The sequence below is a fragment of the Megascapheus bottae genome, chromosome 2 (assembly GCF_031878675.1).
Source record: "Megascapheus bottae isolate mThoBot1 chromosome 2, mThoBot2.hap1, whole genome shotgun sequence".
Lineage (NCBI taxonomy): Eukaryota > Metazoa > Chordata > Mammalia > Rodentia > Geomyidae > Megascapheus > Megascapheus bottae.
Genome location: NC_143510.1, coordinates 86,754,988 through 86,773,800, shown reverse-complemented (window position 1 = coordinate 86,773,800; position 18,813 = coordinate 86,754,988). Strand labels below are relative to the sequence as shown.

Below are 18,813 nucleotides of genomic sequence, written 5' to 3'. Positions count from 1 at the left end.
AATGTCACCAATTAAGGAGCCACTCCAATCTTGCTGGGGCCCAGGAGCCCTGCCTCCCTGCTCATAGATGGCTGCATGCCATGTCTTCCTTCATCGGTTATCTGTCTATGTTTTCCGATTCCCTCCCTGTGGGCAGCCTTATCTTTCTCATTTGCAAGTCCTAACTGTTGTCCCCACACACCTCCTGGAAGCCTGGCTGCCAGGAACTCATTTCCTAGGCAATTCTATCTAATAACATCCCAGCAAACCCTATTACCTGGCCTCCATGTTTAGGGATATGAAGAAAGGAAGAGGACAGGGCTGAACCAACATCTGCCTCCAGACAGAGCAGCACAGATAATAAGTGCAGCTTAGCCTGGCTCCTTCCTTCCTCTCTGTCCATGGACGCACATCCTGAGGGAGGCTGATAAGTCCTCTGTGGTGGTGTTCTGATGATTGAACAATGGTTGAAAGTCAGGTAAATACCTGGTACTGTGGAAATTAGGCAGATTAAAAGGAGAAGGGCCCACGGGACACAGGGTTTCTCACAGTTTACTTATGTATCTCTCTCCTTATATTCCTCCCTCTGTCCTCTCTTCTCCCCTCTTATCATCTGTCACTCCCCCCCCCTCTTTCTCTCACTCACACTGCTTACACCCTTCTGTGCCTCTTGCTGGTTGATTAACTTGTGGCCATACTCTTAAACTCCCTGATCACTTTTTCAGTTTGCATGAGCTGTTCTGAGTTAGGTGAAACCAGAATGCTACATGTAAATCTCAGCCCTGTGCTGCAGCTTTCTGTCCAAACCAGCCTCACCCCATTGTGCCCAAGTGTTCTGCTTGAACACCTCAGGAGGATCCATGCCCAGAAACAAATCCTTCCAAATGCCCTCTCCCCACTTCCCCATCACGTAGCAGGCACTGTGCTAGGCTCTGTGTGTCACTTATACCTTCCTTTTTTAAAAATGGCATGCTAGTCAGATATCTGCCTTTATTCCTATTATGTGAGATTAAAACTTGAGAAGGCAGCTAGGTGGCAGTGGCTCATGCCTATAGTCCTAGCTATCCATGAGGCTGAGATATGAAGATCATGGTTTGGAGACAACCTGGGCAGAAAAGTAGATGAGATTGTTATCCCCAATTAACCACCAAAGAGCTGGAAGGAGGTACAACTCAAATTATACCAGCTTTGGGTGAAAAAGCCACTCAAGAATGCAAGATCCTGATCTCAAGCTCAGAACCAGCCCCTATACACTCACACCAAAGCAAAAAAACACATGCATGCACGTAAGGTTTTTCAAAATTTCTAGGAATAACTCTTAGTTCACCTGTGGCTTTTGTCATTCCCACATGTGACTGTTGCAGATCCATGCCCGAATTCCCTGCACAATTATTAAGGGCTCAGCACTATGCAAGGCTAAAAAACATAACCATGAGTAAGGCTGGTCCCTGAGCACAAGCTCGGCAGGGCTGCTAGTTCATTGCCAGTGAGCAAACACTCATGGATGACCTAGTCCCAAGAAGCAAACTGTCCTCGAGAGGACATGCAGACAGGGGACACATGACGAGGTGAGAGATGAGGCCATCTCCTTTCCCTGCTTCCCACAAATCTTGAGAGACAAGAAATAGTACAGATCTGGGGGTTTCCCTCCTCCCTCCCCCTTTCACAGAACTTTCATAGGAGGCTCTGAAACTTTTTCAAGACGTGCCCGACTACTCACAACACAGGTTTGATTAAACACTGGGTTTTGTGACATTCAGTGCTATGGAACTCAACTGTGGAAATGTGGGCTTTGAAGTGACAAACTGTGATCTCTCCCAGCCTCTGACAGCATCCACGTGCCTTCGCCCATGTTCCCAACACTTCATCACTTATCAATGTCACCTTGACCATCATTGAAAATGCAGAGAACTAAGAGCAGCTAGTTTCTTTAGAAGAGTAAATTGCTGGAGCCTTTGCTTATGAACAGTGAGTGGAAGCAATAGGGGTTTCCCCAAGTAAGACACCAAGAAGTGTCAGTCACTGAGCATCAAAAAGCTGATGCCAGAGCAGTCCTCTAGACCAGAAAAGGAGAGTGGCAGAAACATTCCTCAGAGTTCTGGAAGACAGGCAGTGGCCTTTAGAGCCAAAAACAGAAAGAATGAAAGTCTATAGTGGTTCATAACTGTAATCCCAGATAGGTAGGTAGAAGTAGAGGTAAGAGAATCATGATCCAAGGCCAATTCCAAGCAAAAAAAATACCCACCACAAAGAGCTAGACATGTGGGTTGAGTGTCAGACTTCTTGCCTAACTAGCACAAGGCCCTGAGTTCCCATCCTGGTACTGCCCTCCCACACAGAGTAAAGACTGGAGAAGTCTTTAAGCTCTGACAGTGAGGGGGCATTGCTGGCCTTTGCCAGACCCATGCAAAAACAGGCTGTAACTGCTGGACAAGCTTCTGGATGGTAAAGGAAATCAATAGCTGAGGCAGGAGAAAGTACAAGGGGTCAGTGCACAGGTCCCTCGACTCACAGTCTTGCTTGCTTTGTTATGTGACCTCAGCAAACTCCTCCCAGACAGATGCGCCGCGTGGGTGATACTTCCGGAGCCTAAGAATGCAGGCCCCAGCCGTCCTTCTCACCTTCCACTCCATTGTTGACCACTCTCCAAACTGTTGCCCTGACAAACTCTAAAGCATTCACTGCCCCAGTCAGGAAGATACACACATGTCACCACATTAACAGCCATGGTGCAAATAATACTGGGATTTTTTTTTTTATTCTTCCTGATGCATTCTAAGCTGCTGCTTGCTTCATTACTGAAGTTATGAGAATATCATCTGATGATGATAACCACTAACTGTATAGTGGTGGCTGATGTGCCTAAATCTGAGCATTAGTGTGTTCCTTACCTAACCAAGCATGTGGGCATGAAAATCATAGAGATGAGTACGGATGTCATAAGTCACAGTGATTAAAGAAACAGTGCATATAAAGTAGTTGGCACAGTACTTGCTACATATCAGCATGTGCTGCCATATATCCATCACCTGCAATATGCCAGGCATATTGTAATAAGTTCTCCTGAATGCTATATTTATTATTACCAGACTTTTGGAAATACCTGCAATATTCTTCTAACTGGTCATCTACTGCTTCCTGGTCAGAACACAGATCTGGAACCCTCCAGAGCTGTGTGCTTAGCTGTGCTTCTCTTTACATCCCTCCTACCACCTAGAGCTCTTTATGGATAAATTTTTATATTACAAGCCATGTCTATATGTCTATCTTTAATAATACTCATTAGGTAAGGGAATATATTATCTTACTTAACTCTCTTACCCAGCCCCAGAAGTATCAATCTATTATAATCAATATAAAGAAACCAGAAGCCAGAGAGATAGGGACTGTTGCCTATGATTGCACAATTCCTAAAGTGGTAGAGTGGAAGTAGAATCTACATGATCGCATTCAGAAGAGCATGCTCTTTGTCCCATGGTGCAGCCTCCCTTCAAGTTAGCAGCCCATGGGAGACATTCAGCACTTGGTGTGTTGAAAAAAATCACGCTATTTGGCCCACCTTGAAACAACTGAATATATGTCTATGTTCCCACATGATAATCATGTGGGAAGAATGGAAGAGCAGCTGCCCATTTGGGGCTGGGCATAGGTTCTCCAGCCTGTTCTGGCATTCTGTTTGCCATTCTGTTCGCACTCTTCCTACCGCCACATGGCCCTCACTCACAGGACTGAGCTGGTTCACTTGAAGTTAATGGCTCCCTCCCCCAAGATATAAACAGACTTTCAAATGAGATAATTTCAAAACCTTATGCTCTATGCTTTCCCATATTTCCTCACCTCAGAGATAGGTTATTTCCCTGGTTCTGTTTTCCTGAACATAAACCCAACATCAAGTTGGGTTTGTGATTGATATCGGAGCCCAGGCCTGTGAAAGGAAGCCTCTGTCACAGGGAATACTGAGCAGAGTAGAATGTATTAAGAGTAGAAAGACTGGGCTTAGGCAGGGAATCCATTGGTGAAAATTGATGAATAGCTTGAATCGCATTTTCAGGCAAGTTCTGATCATTGTGAGACTCGTAGGGGAGTCTAATTAGAAAACAAGGGTGTTTTCTCTCAGCTCATCATGAAAAGGCTAAATATCAGTCATGGTATCTTACTTATTTCCTCCTCTACCATTCTGTTCACAGCTAGCAGTCCAGCCCTGCCCTTGTATTGATGTGGATTTCTTTTAGAGAGGCCCAATGAATGCCATTGTAAGTGGTAGGTGCTTTCACACCTATTAGCTGGTCTTGCTGAGGTGTTCTGGTGCCATCAATCAAAGAGGAAGCCACCAGTGACGTCCACATGACCAATTCCAGCAGTCATCCCCAAGTTACCTTTCTTAACTTCTCAGCAGCATTTGCCACACATATTGTCTATCTTGGCTACCAGAAATACAGTCATCCTTCCCCCTCCCTTCAGAAATACACCAACTCCTTGAGACTGATTCTAGAAGGTCCCCCACTGCAAGTAATGTCAGCAGTGACAAAAATTCCACCTAAAATGCAGATGGTATGTCACTATGTCATTTAGGGAACAATGGCAAGAGAAGTACAGTTGTACAGAGAAACAGATACAGAGAAAGAGAAGATTATACAGAGCCTTCACAGACAAATATGACAGCTAGCCTGAAATCCATACAGCAGGCCCATAGACTGAAGGCAGGTAAGATCTGTATGTGATGATTCTAAGGCAAAGTCTTTCTAGAAAAACTGGGGTCTTTCCTGTTTTTCCCCAAAATTTTCAGCTATCTGGCTGAAACATCAAAGATTATAATACCTGTTCCTCAAAGTCAAATGATATAGATGTCAATCATGTTTATCAAGTACCTTCAAAGAAACATGTAGCAGCTGGCCACCGAGGTCCAGCCCAGTTGACACATTAAGTGGACCATGGCAGTCAGCAGCCTTCCTGTGCCAAGAATTGCACCAGGTGTTCCCAGACACACACACACACACACACACACACACACACACACACACACACACACACACACACACACACACACACACACACTGTTGTTGCCTTTCCTTTCCAGCATATTTTTACCAGTGCATGATTGCTAAATACACTGTCTTGCCCAGAAGGTCAGTAGTGGTGGAATCAGGGCTAGAAGCCAAGATTTCCTGACCACTCCACCAGCTTCCTCTTATGTTCCATTTTAATCACCTAAATATGAGAGAGATGTATGAAGTGACCAGCTGGTCAGGACTGCCCTACAACTCCGATCTCTTGACTTCCAACCCAGCTTTCTCATTCACCATACTGTCTCTATGCTGAAAACTTCTCAAGTCACTTTGCAACACACTGTCCAGCTATGGTGAAAACATATTGCTTTGCCGTGGGTCTGTAAACCAAGCAACGTAGGATGTCTAACAGAACATACTGCAGAAGGGCCCAGGCTACTGTCTCGAAAAATAACAGATGTTCTCAGGGTCTGTACACTGCCACCTCTGCACTGCAAAAGCAACTTTGTGAGGCCTGAAGCCTTGAATTGTTTCTGAAATGGGCCTACCAGGTGTCAGAACATGTTGTAGAAGTTTGTATTTCAGTGTGACTACAGGGAATTCGCAGAAAGCATGTCAGAATCTCATACTGTCTGTGCAGGAGGAAATATGACTGCCCGGGGCTCCATTCGTAGGGCTTGTTACTTACTGGGTCTGCTTGTTCTGGGTCTTCTACTGTATCATGTTTGTTCAGTGGCAACCCACACAAACCAATGTGAGATGCTTAATTAAGATTCTTTTGAATCAAAGGAAAATAAGACAAATGAAAAAGTGGGCTGGAATATCTTCTAGAAGGCTACACAGAAAAGAAGACCTCCATTAAACAAAGCAGATGTAGGCCTCTGCAGCAGAAGTTCAGAATTCTGTAGAGCATTGTCTGACATGAGTACAAGTCACCCATGTGGTTTTTCTGCAGATTTACTTACTTGGGACAAGTTTCCACCTCTTAGCAACCTGAGTCAGGGGTTCGGGTAGTGACAACCAAAGCTCTGGGATCTGCTCAGGGGCCATAGAAGGGGGAATTATTTTTCTATGGAGCATTCCAAGAAGTGACTAGCAGAATAACAGTGATTGCAGTGGCAATTTGATGCTTCTATAGAGAGCTTCATGTTTATAGATCTCTGTATCTGTTATGTATATGTGTGTATACATTTTGCTCATTCCCTTCATAATTCAGCCCTCCCAGCCTCCCACTCTATTTCGATTGCATTCATATCTTAAAATAACCACTGCAGAGGCAAAGAGAATGCTGACTGACTCTAGATGCATAGCCAGGGAGGAGGGAATCGGAAAAATGACATCATTGCTCTGGCTAAGAGAAAAGAAGGATTCAGACCAGGATGTACTGACTCACACCCTTGGACTTCAGACTGTTACCTAAGTGTGGCTCACCCTTATTCTATCTGCTGTCATCCCTTAGCAGCCTCTTTTGAGATAGTGGTCTGGGCCCATGTATCAGTTGGTTAAATGTTGTGATGCAGGATGGACTGCAGTGATATTTAGAGGGCTCCAAACTGAACTTCTAGTCCATCTCCCAACAACCTGCTCACTGATGAGACCCTTTCACAAAGTCTTATTTAAAAGACTTTTCTTTTTTTTTTACTGTGATATACCTATTTGATCTTTATTTTTTCATATATTTTTATTGTAATTAGTAGAAGGTTTACATTATATTCACCAGATAGAAGGTACATTACTTCACAAGCATTAATACCCTTTATCATGGCTTGGTCCCCACTTTCCTCTCCCCACCCCATCCCTCATCTTATTTTCCCCCCTTCCCTATCCTATTTCAAATAACCAAATAAACATACATACAATATATCAGATAACAAGGTAAGATACTGTAACAATATGAGATAACCAAAGGACTGCAAAAGAGATGAGAGATAACATAGTACATTAAGGACTACAATCACTCATTATATAGCTTTTGTTTCTATATCCTGGAGGTCCTTTCATTTAGCATCATACTATATGGCCTTACATATCTAGGTTTTGTTCTGTTGTAAATCTCGGCTAGGAGAGCCCAAGGTTTCTACTGATTATGACAAATGAAGGTAACCAAGAGTCTTAAATTGTTTCATTTGTCACACTCTGTTGATGTCCTCATTGGCCTGGAGATGTATCTTGTACCGCTCTGGTCTTTGCCTCTGCAGATGCTCAAAGCTTTGCTGAATGGAGTGACTTTGGTAATTCAGCCATAAGCAATTGTATGGCTGTGGAAGTTGCTCCTCCCAGTATTTTTCTAAATGCCTTCCAAATTTCTACCATTCCAATTGACATTGCTCTCTCAACTTCAGAGGTAGAAGCAGATAGCTCATGATAGCATCAAAACCTAAAAGTCAATGGTCTGAGCAGAAAGCCAGAATGAAGTATCAAGTTCATAGCCAAAAGAAATCATAGCAGGTCGAGCCTGGGAGTGATGATAGCCCTGCAGTATAATCATTTCCATTTGATGCTGTATGCCTGCCTCGTGCCAGGTGTGCTAAGCAGTATTCCATTACCTTGTTCACAGCAACTCCAGGAGGCAGACATTATTGCCACCATTCTGGAGGAGAAGGAAGAGGAACTTAAGGTAGAGAGAAGCTAAATTATTTGGCCAGGATGGCAAGACTCATAAAGTCACTTTGCCAGGATTCAAATCCAGTCTGTGGACATTAAAAGCTCCGTGCTCTGTGGCACTCTCTGAGTCTTTCTCCTTTTCTTGAGATGGGGACATGACTCCAGAAGGGCATGATCTCCATGCCTAAGGAACAGAGCAGAAGGCTGGGTACAGAAATGGGAGTTATGGAAAGGTTGAAGAAACTCTACAGCTACAAATAGCACACCAGAACTCTGATCTACCTGGCTGGGTGCTAGCTGCAGGGAAGAAGAGGCTCTGGCTACTTCTGTGGCTCAAGGTCCAGACCATTGATGTGGTTGAGCGGTCACAGGCTGGTCCCTCTGCTCTTGGCCTTGTATCCATCTGTTCTCATGTATGTTATCTATGTAGCCAATGCTGCTGCGGATGTAGGAATTCCTTTAAGACCTCCCTCCATGTTTGACTCGAACAGAGTTATAAGCTGCCAGTGTACTGGAGGCTGCCCTCATCCTCTCTGTCTGGCCCAGCCTGTGTCTGGTCTCTAGAAAGTCTCAGTCCACTGGGTCAGAGGCAGATGTCAGTTCCTCTCCGGGGTACCCTGGGTAGAAACCCGCAAACTGCTTGGCCTCCTCAGGTTTCAGTTCTCCCATCTGAAGCTGTGAGGGTGCCTTGGGCTTTCTCTTGCACACCTTCCTGGTCTGCCCCTAGCCTCTCCTCCTGGGGAATGGCCTTGCTTGATGTCATGGTACTAAGTCTCTCTGCCACCCTCTTTCAGGAAGTCTGTCATCCAGCTCGACCTTGCCAACACCAAGAAAGCAATGATCGTCCCGGCCTTCGAGACACTGCGCTACCGGCTCTCTTTCCCCAAATCGAAAGCGGAGCTGCTGTCAATGCTAGATATGGGGACCCTCTTCACATTCAGGTGAGTGGCCGCCAATGCCATCCCACAAAAGGCCCTCAGGACCTGTGTCCCGGGAACCCAGACACCAAAATTCCTGGCCCAGAAGTTGGCAGGTTGCATCAGAGCATTGTAAGGCCAGTGAAAGCACTGGTCCCGGATCAGATTATCCTGATCCAGGGTAATCTCTTTTCCTTGGCCTTTCCCCCAGGCCATGCGCCATGGGTCCAGATGTGTGGGTACAGATGAAAGGACAGGGGGGTTTGAGTAAGAAAGCCTAGCTCATTTCTTTTCATCCTCTTTGCTAAACTTGAACAAGGACCTTGTTACCACATTCCAGCTCTGAGTTCCATTTTTTGTGTGTAAGATTGTTGGCTTGGTGAATGGTTTTTGTTTTATGAGTTCCTTGCCGTCACGTTTCTCTTGTGAGTGGTCTGTCCTTTAAGCCCTTTGTGCCTGGCATGAGCAGCCTTCATTTCAACCTCACTTCATTAGTGTGAATCTAGAGTTGCATGTAGCCAACTCCTAAGTAACAGTTACTATCTAAGTAACAGCTTCAAAGGAAGCCCTCATTTCCCAGACTCTAGACCTGCAGGAACACACAGGCCTGTGTTACTCAGAGTGCTCCAAGGGAATACTCTGGGCCTTCCATGGATAGACTGCAGCATGAAGGGTAGCCATGAGGGCTGAGGTCTAGAGGTTCTCCTGGTTTCTGGATGGAGCCATCTGAACAGAGCTGTTGCTTCAGCCTGCTTTTGCTGACTGGAAGCCTCCATCACGAGTAATGTAAGAATGACCAACACTAAATCAAAATTCATAAGGAATTTTGCAACCTGGATTGTAGTGCTAAGACTGTAGACACAACAACCTCGGTTTTCATAATGCTGTAAAGTTTCTGGAAGTTTCTAGAAGGTTTTCTCAAGCTGCCCTGTGAAAATAGGTCTTGAGGTAGGATATTCATTCAACAAAGATTATTGTGTCTCACTATCATTATTATGTGCAGAGATTATTTCATGGATAGTGGAGAGGTCTGATGGAACCAGAACTCACTCAGTGTCCATCCAAAATTCTGGAAAGTGACCTGGAAGAGTCAACTCTGTGCCTTACTGCTCTCCAAAAAGAAATAATGTGTCACAACTGTGCCTTACTGCTCTCCAAAAACACTTAACAAGAGTCAGCCATTGTGATCAGAATATTTAATCCTTATAACACACCTAGTAGGACCCCTCATCATTTAGTTATTTTGCCATTATTGAGGTATTGTACAGAGGAGCTACCATTTTAGGTAATGAGTGTTGTTGTTGTTTTAATTTTTCTCCTTCCTTTATTTTTCCCCAGTTGCCTTCTCCCATCCCTGCGGACAAGTTACATAGGTTATTTCCACAAAATGTATACTGAGTAGCAGGATTTTAGTCCCCTTTTTTATAGGTAAGCTATGTTGCTCTGAGAGACCAGGTAATTGGCCCAGTGACACCTGGCTAATAAAAGGCAGAGCCAGGATTCATCCATTCCAAATCTGAGGAGCCTGTGTTCTTCACAAAAATAGCATTGGTCTATTGACAGGTCTTTAATTTTCATATTGGTCACCATTTGGAGATGCACAGTAAGAAATCAAGACTTTGAGGACAAACGTCCACCTGAGTCACTATAGCCTGGCATCTGAACACCTGGCATATTTCCAAGGCATTCTTTCCATCTCCAACCTTAGGTGATCTGTGAATGTGTTTCAGGAACATGTCTCTGGGTATGAGAGCTGGGGTCTGGCCCACTGTGTCTATGATTACTGCTCTGGTCAACAGCTTGTAAGCCACCATACCAAGCACTAAATTACAGCCATTCCCTCCATAAAATTGCTTTTGTCACCTGTTCTTCAAATAGTGAACACTTAAACCTCCCAGTAGCATAAACCTACCCCTGTCCACACCTAGCACTATACCCCACTGCCCCCCTTTAGGGCGTGGTTTTAAGTATAGGCTCTAGGTCAATAGTATCACATCATCAGGACCCTTGTTAGAAGTGCCATCCAGAGGCTGAGCTACACTTCCTGAATCAGAAACTGGAACTAGAACAAATCTTCTACAGGACTCTAGCATAAAAATGTTAAGGTGCTCAGAGCACCCAAAATCTCAGTCGCCTCATGAGAGGTGTACCCAGGAAGACTCCCTCAAGTCTACTGGGCTGACAACAGGCTCTTCAAGCAGTTTTCAGACCACAGCTTGTCTTAATGGCAGGTTGATTATGGTTTCTGCCCAGCCATTCAGGATGCTGTCAGCATTCCAGGCTGAGCAGGTGGAAGCTATATCCCCAGCCAGACAAATAGAACTGACCCAGCTGTCTTTGTCCTTCCCTGCTCTTTTTTTCTTCTGCACATGAAGATAGACCAAAGCATTCAGATTCAAAAGAAGAGAAATCAGTAAAATAGTTGTCCATGTATTGATACCATAGAGGGAAGATCACTGTGAACTGACATCATACCGAGGAGAGAAAGGGACAGAAAGAATAAGAATGTCTTTGGTTTTTGAAGGAATGACTTTGCATCTGTTACTTATTTTGATGTGAGTTACTTCACATCAGTTCAGGAAGGAGATATCATTCTTACCTCCCAGTTTGCCAAGAGCAAGAAACAGAGAAAATAGTTAACTCATCTGCTGGTGTTGAATGCAAAATTCCAACCCAGACTGGCTGCCGCACAGCCATCATGCCTAAGCACTTTGTTTCACTGCTGGGAACTAGCATTTACCAAATGCCTACTGCAGACCAGCACTGTGCCAAGCTCTTTGCATGGTCTCATTGACACTCCTTGACAATTCATTGCCTTAGGTATTATTTATCCCAGCTGATGCCAGAGGAAGCTAAAACCCCTTTACAGTGCTTTGTTATGCAAGGACCTCAGCTTCTAAATGGCAGAGGTGGGATTTGAACCCTGGCCCAATGACTCCACTGTGCTGTGCTTGGAACCTAATACGGGTTCCTGGCCATCGCTGGTGCTGCCTTTTCCATCAAAGCACCAGGTGTCAAGTGCCTGCTCAGCAAGTTCACAGACAGAAAGTCAACTGCTTCTTGGCCTAAATTTGGGGATTCGAACTGTGATTGACATCTCTCTTAATATCCTTTTTCATGCTCCTTTGAAGCTCAGACTTTCATTTTATTTCTCCAGTTAAGTGACTGGTTTGGTTGGATATTGCTATGTTGATAGAGCTGAGAGTGAGGTCCCTGCCTCCTCCAGCCTGTCCATCTCATGCAGCAACACAACCATAGGAAAGTCCATCTGATGGCCTGAAGACCACATAGCACACACTGGACAGATCCCAGGGAATCTGCTGGAACTCTAGCCTCAGTGAGAGAAAATTAAGGAATCTTGTTATTGGAGTGCTGCTAGCCATAAGGATACTTCCCTCCCCTCCTCTCTTCTCTTTCTCAAACTCTTATTCTAACCTATAACCTTGCTTGTGTTTCTCTCTGCAGCTTAGCCATTAAGTCCCAATTTTCATTTCCTACATCTCTTCTCTCTTGCTCAGGGTACCATCTTCCCTAACCTCTTTCTCTTTACCCCATCTGTGGCTTCACTATGCCTCCAGCTTCCACCAGTTCTCTGAAGCAGAACTCCTGTCCCATTCACTGGCTTCTCTCCAAGGCACTTCATGACATTTTTATTTTATTTTTTATTTTATTTTATTTTATTTTTTGCCAGTCCTGGGGCTTGAACTCAAAGCTGAGCACTGTCTTAGACACTTTTTTTTTTGGCCAGTCTTGGGCTTGGGCTCAGGGCCTGAGCACTGTCCTTGGACTTTCTCGAGGCTAGAGCTCTACCACTTGAGCCTCAGCACCACTTCTGGCTTTTTGCTATGTATGTGGTACCGAGGAATCGAACCCGGGTCCTCATGCATGCTAGGCAAGCACTCTACCACTAGGCCAAACTCCCGGCCCCATTCATGACATTTTTAGACTACCCATTCATGCGCTTGTTTATTCAGTGTTGAGTACAACAAATGAGTATTGGTTCTGTCAGTCAGAACAGGGGACAATGGCATAGAAGGGACTCCGCCAGGCATAAACTCAAATCCCAGCTTCCCCACTTAAATGTTGTGTATGTTATAAGAGAGAGAGAGAAAGAAAGAGAGAGAGAGAGGGAGAACTTTAACCCTTTAAATATTCCCAGTACATAGTAAGTGGTTGTCAAATACCAGCATTTTCTTCTTGTGTGTTTGTATTTGTTTTTCTATTCCAGTGTATAACAAAGTATGTAAAATGTATGGTCTGTCTCTGGTGAGGAGTTGGTCAGTGGTCCAAAATTGAAATAGGTCTCAGCAGGTGGAAACCAAGCTGTAGGCAATGCTGTTGTTCTCTAGTATACAGGGTCCTCTCCCTACTCAGGGGTTGCTAGTGGAATTCCATTCCTGGGGAGCCCAAGCTGAGGCCTCATTCACCCACTGGATTTGGCCAGGCACCCCACTTCAGATCCTGCAGTTCTTTGCCTGTGGCCCCATAGGTAGTTTGCAGTATAACTGCTTCCTTCCAGCCTAGAGCTGAAGGTTTATAGGATCAACTCTAATATCCTCAGTAATTTCCCTCCTCTTTAATCCAAGCTCACCTGAATACTAACCTGTAATTCTATCTACAAAAATGTCATTTCATCAGAGGTTCTCTTTCAAGAATGAGAGTAGTCTCTGGCAAGAATAGCCAGAGTTCAGGTCACCTGTTAGTTGTATGTGTAGAAATAAACAGAGCACCAGGATTTCACCAAACAAGGAGGCAGCCTCCATCTTCCACAAAGTCCACCTATATATTATTAGATTCCTGGGCCCTCCATAATAGCTTATTCTTTCACAGAGCTAGAAGCCAAATATCCAAAACCAGAGTACCAGTAGGTCCATCCCTAAGATTCTAGAGGCAAATTCTTTCTTCCTTCTGCCTTCTTTCTGGTGACTTCCAGAAATACTTGGCATTCTGTCTTTTTTTTATTTAATTTTGTTTTAATGTTAAATGGCTGCTTCTTCTTTTTTTTTTCCCAGTCCTGACCTTGAAATCGGGGCCTGAGCACAGTCCATGGACTTTCTCAAGGCTAGAGCTGTAACACTTGAGCCTCAGCATCACTTCTGGCTTTTTTCTATGTGTGTGGTACTGAGGAATTGAACCCGGGTCTTCGTGCATGCTAGGCAAGCACTCTACCACTAGGCCAAACTCTCAGCCCCAGGCCAAACTTCCAGCCCCTGCCCTGTCTTGTGGATGGGACCATCTCTCTCTGTCAGTGCCTTTACATGGTATTCTCCATGTGTGTCCCTCTGTTCAAATCTTCTTCTTAGAAAAGGAAACCATAAAATGGATTAGAGCCACCCTAATCCATCTTGACTTCATCTCAACTTGATTTAATTTGTGAAGATCCTGTTTCCCAACATATCCTGAGGTTAACATTTGATTGTAGCTTTCACAGGGCAAGTACCACTCACAAAAGGACCGTATCAGCATATGTCTTCCCTTGAAGCAGCAGGATTTAGAAAACTTGACTTCCTTCCTTCCACCCAATAGCTTTTCTCCATGTGTCCCAGGTACCATGTCTGGACAAAAGGCCACGCACCCACAAACTTTGCCAAGTGGCGGACTGCCACCACGCCTTACCGTGTTGAGTGGGAAGCTGATTTCGAGCCATATGTTGTTGTGAGACGAGACTGCCCTGAGTACGACCGGAGGTTTGTAGGCTTTGGATGGAACAAGGTGGCTCATATCATGGAACTGGATGCACAGGTGAGAAGAATGGATGGGAAGGAGGGAGGGAGGCTTAGATCTTAGGGCTTGAAGAGGGGACCTTATTCCTAGAATAAGGAAAACCGGGTCTAAGAAAGAGCAAGTTATGCTCAGAGATACAGAATGAGAGCATAAACTCAAATCACTGCTTAGATTACTGCTCTTTCTTCTTCCCTCGCAAGGAAGTTGGGTGCCTAGCCAGGACTATATGTGACTCACCTGTGGCAAACCATTTCATTCAAGCCAAAGATGAAGACATGTGAATGATGTTGGCACAACCCAACTTGGTCTTTGGGGTTGTACAATGGAAAAGTATTGTAAGGCTTCCATCTAAATGACACAAAAGACACCATTACTAAGGGGCCAAAGGATCACTTTAATTAAGACAGCAGTGATTATTATTTGGCTTCATTCCCTCTTAAAAACCCCTCCTTGTTCACTCAGCTAATGCTTATTTATCACATAATTTTAAAAAGTCTGCAAAATATTAAGAAAGAAACCAAGGTTCTGCAAACTTCCTCTATGGAGGACCAGAGAGTTGGATGTTTGGGAATTGGTAGGGCCTCCGGGTCTCCCACTTTTAACTATGGCTCAACTCTGCCATGGTTGCTTTAACACAGACATTGTCAAAATGAATGGACAGAACTGCGGTTCAGTACCACTGGCTTTGTGCAGAAATATAGCAAGCCAGAGAGGTCATAGTTTGTCACCACTGTGTTAAACAAACAGAAGCCAAGTGGCTCTGGGTAAGTGAGGAGGTCACCTTTTCCTCCCTCCATTCCCATTCTTTGCTTAGACTACTCTCCATGCTCAGATTAAAACATGTCTCCGCCATAGCACCTCAGATTCAGGAGAAGCTGAGGTTGAAAATAATGACGGCCTGTGGTGAGAATCACCAGGAAGAACTTTCCCCACATTCCCACGTGCACAGAGGCTGTCAGGGGTGATGACTGGTGTTGGGAGAAGGTGGAATCACATCCATATTGAAGAGAAGAATGCATGATCTCACCATGCTTGCAGGGAGTCCTGCTAACTGTGAACACCAACTGGAGTCTAGTCAGCCTCAACAAAAAGAGCCATGATAACCCCAGTTCATTTTTCCAGCACTGAAAACTGGGCTTCGTTTATTTTAAACAGTGGGGTGGAATTATCAGGAATATATTGCAGATTTTTCTGTCTTGGACTTAAAGCACAGGACACATTTAATTTTACCCATTCCAATGGCTGAAGGAAGGACGGAGGGCCCACTTCAAAGATGCTTGTGGGGCTACAGGATGGGTCAGAGCCTTTGTCCCCTCAACAGTGGAGATCTATGAGCTCTTGTGTCTTCATGGTTTTTCACTCTGCCAGGTTGAAGGACTTTTATGGTGGTATGGCTCAGAAGAAGCAGTCCAAGAGAGTTTTGCTCTTGAGAAACTTCAGTGCAGCTGAATATTTGTTTTTCTTTTCCTCTTGACTTTTATTCTTGTTTCATCCCCTCTTTTATATATATATCCATTATTTTAAGTAGTTGTCCAAAGGAGCTGCTTTTCAACAAAGCAGTTCAGGGATACAATATATCTTGATCAGTGTCACCCCTTTTCTCATCGTCCCCATCCCTTCCAACCCCATCCCTTCCCTCGGTTTTCTTAATTGTGTAGGATCTGTGTTGAATTTTGTGATTGCGTTCCCTTTTGTACTGATCAGTGGAGGCTGGCACAAAGTTCATCGAGGCCTACCAGGAATCACATCAACAGATGTCAGTACAGATCAAAACAAATCCATGGCTGGGTCATCCAGAGTGACCGCAAGGATGTGAACTGAAGTGTATCGAGAGCTCTTCGGGGGTCTTGAGCTCAGCTCAACACACAACACTCTACAGCACTAGCTTCACTTTTGTAGTCGTCTCTTGAGATAGATGTGATCACTAGATAGATGTGATCTTGAAATAGATCACTTTTGCTTTATAGGTGAGAAAACCTAGGCCCAGCTAAGTATTTTGTGCAAGGTCATAAGGCAGTCCTGAACATTGCCACTCTATGATGTCTTTGCATAGCTGTGTAGTTCCTTCACTGAAACCTGTCCACAACTGTGGTCCTAAGAGATGAAGGTAGGAGGATTATGATGAGGCCAGACTGTATCTAAATAAAACAAACTCACAAGTACGGGGACTGGGGTGGCGGCTGAGGGTGTAGAAAACTTACCTGACTAGCACAGACCCTGAGCTTGATCCCCAGGAGTGTCACGTGGGACTTCATCCTGCGCCACCCAGGCTTCCTGCGAGGACTCACTCTGTTCTTGTCTCATCTTGCCAGGAATATGAGTTCATCGTGCTACCCAATGCCTACATGATCCACATGCCTCACGCCCCCAGCTTCGACATCACCAAGTTCCGTTCCAACAAGCAATACCGCATCTGTCTCAAAACCCTGAAGGAAGAGTTTCAGCAGGACATGTCCCGTCGCTATGGCTTTGCTGCCCTGAAATATCTCACGGCTGAAAACAACAGCTAGCATCGAGAAGGCCACCACTGGAGAGAGAGATGTGCCACGGGGGAAGAGCCACGTGCTGTCTGGGGTCCACGCCTTCAAAATTGAGAAATGCTTTGTTTCTGTTTTTGTTTTTTCTTGGTTTCTTTGGCCCCCACACACAAAGCTGCGCTCACTTTCAAGATCATGGACAAGGATCCAGCCAGCCTCTGTCGATTTCCCTGAGTGTAGGAAAACAGTCCACCGACAGAGGGCTCTGTACGGGGTGAGAGAGAATCAGGGGTTATCGAAGTCCCACAAAGCCACCTGCCAAGGCAGGGGCTTTGAGGTCTTTCTGTTGTCTTTTTAATAATGATGGTTTCATTCTAGGTGGGGAGAAAGGAAAAATCAAGAGTGCTGCGAGTTAGTTTTCCCAGGAATTAAAAGCAGGTTTTCTCTTCCTTCAAAGGAAACTTCCTTTTCCCTGCCATGTAGCTGGGTCCCCAAGGGGAGGGCAAGCCCAGGACCTGAACCAACCATCCGGAAAACCGTGGAGACACCACACATGCAGGGACTGGAGGTGAGGTAGATTGGTTCTTTATCACTCTTACATTATTTTTATTTACTTTCATTTGGGGGGGGGGGTTGATTCTTTTTGGTCTGGGAATCCAAAATAGATCCTTTAAGGCTCCAAGGGACAACATACTTCCTGAGCCAACAGCGGTCTCAGGTGTGACCCAGCGGGAAGGCCAAGCGCCCCAGCCACCATAGGCAGTTTCCTTCAGGATTAGCACTGAGAGCCCACGACTGAGTTCCCTGCTCTCCAGAATCCAGGGCTACCACAAGGCGAGCTGGGAACCGCAGACCTACCCCTGGATACCAGTCACATTTTCTTACGTTCAGAGACTTGGCCATGACGAAAGAGTATTGAAAGGAACAATTTCAGTGCATAATGGAAGGTACGAACCTCTCAGGCCTTCAGAAGATCTTGGATTGTTGTGGGACCCCAATCCGGAGACTCAGTGCAGAGAACTGGAGACCACACGAAGAAACAGGGTTGGGTTTCTCTGCTTCGTTCCCTGCTTTGCTGTGGATGGGGGAGGTGACAACCTCAAGTCTCCCCTCAGGACCTGCCGAGAGTTGGCAAGCACCTCCCCTTGACGCAGTTGGAGGAGACACTGGACTTTCTACCCATTTTCTTTACTCTTCACTATTAATGTTGTGTTTACATTGATGAGAACAAGCGTTATCGCCCTACCCTCTGCTGGGCTGTTTGTATTGAGTTGCCATGTGACCAGCGAAAGCTGCATTCAATAAAGGAAAGTACAGACTGTTTCTTTCCAGTCACCTCCCGCTCTGTAGAAACTACCAAGACATATTTCTCAGCACAGACAGCCAAATCCATATCCATATACAGTGACTTCATGCCTTCCGTTCTCCTGTTCTTTCTCATCATTTGAACTTTGACCTTTTCTTTCCTTCTTGCTCAAGGTTTGATCTCACCAGGGAGGCCAGATGTTTTCTTATGCCAGATGTGCAAATTGTGGGACTTCTCAGTAAAGTGAACATACCAAGACATACATCCACTGGTCATATGGTAGCCCCAGAGAATTCTGATTGTGGAGACCATTGCCTGTGACCACTCAAGTGGATGTTGGTGCTGAGAGCTGTCTGCAAAATGTTCAGCAACACTCCTACCTTTTCCTCTTTTCTGTATACACACACACACATACACATACACACAGACACTCAGACTCACACTTCTCTTCCCCAGACATGCCATATCTGGTACATGTATTTTGAGTTAATCATTACCTCATTACCAGATACTTAAACCAAGCTAAAAGATCAGCTGATAGTACTGATATCTCAGTGCCAAAAATCAAATCTTAATTGTCTAAAAAGTTTGGTTTGTTTGGGGTTTTTTCAAGCATGTCTTATCCAACACCTTGTTTCTACTTGTGATGGCCAAGTTAATGACCACCCAGATTGGATCATCTCTCATCCAAACTGGATCACCTCCAGACTGATTATATGAGACAATAGGCATAAACTAGCTTTATGTACATGGAATTTGTTACAGCTAAAATCAGGCACTAAATACCAACTGTAGAAAAG

General features: G+C 44.9%; 1 protein-coding gene across 1 annotated transcript in view; it reads left to right on the top strand.

The window, feature by feature from the left end:
- Window positions 1-18,038, top strand: part of Large1 (LARGE xylosyl- and glucuronyltransferase 1) — a 449,296-nt gene extending 431,258 nt beyond the window's left edge. The window contains exons 14-16 of the mRNA XM_090328589.1: window positions 8,384-8,530; window positions 14,053-14,248; window positions 16,543-18,038. Of these exons, the coding sequence (XP_090184715.1) occupies window positions 8,384-8,530; window positions 14,053-14,248; window positions 16,543-16,740 (541 nt within the window). The 3' untranslated portion in view covers window positions 16,741-18,038. The remainder of the gene's footprint in view (window positions 1-8,383; window positions 8,531-14,052; window positions 14,249-16,542) is intronic.
- The last annotated feature ends 775 nt before the right edge of the window (window positions 18,039-18,813 follow it).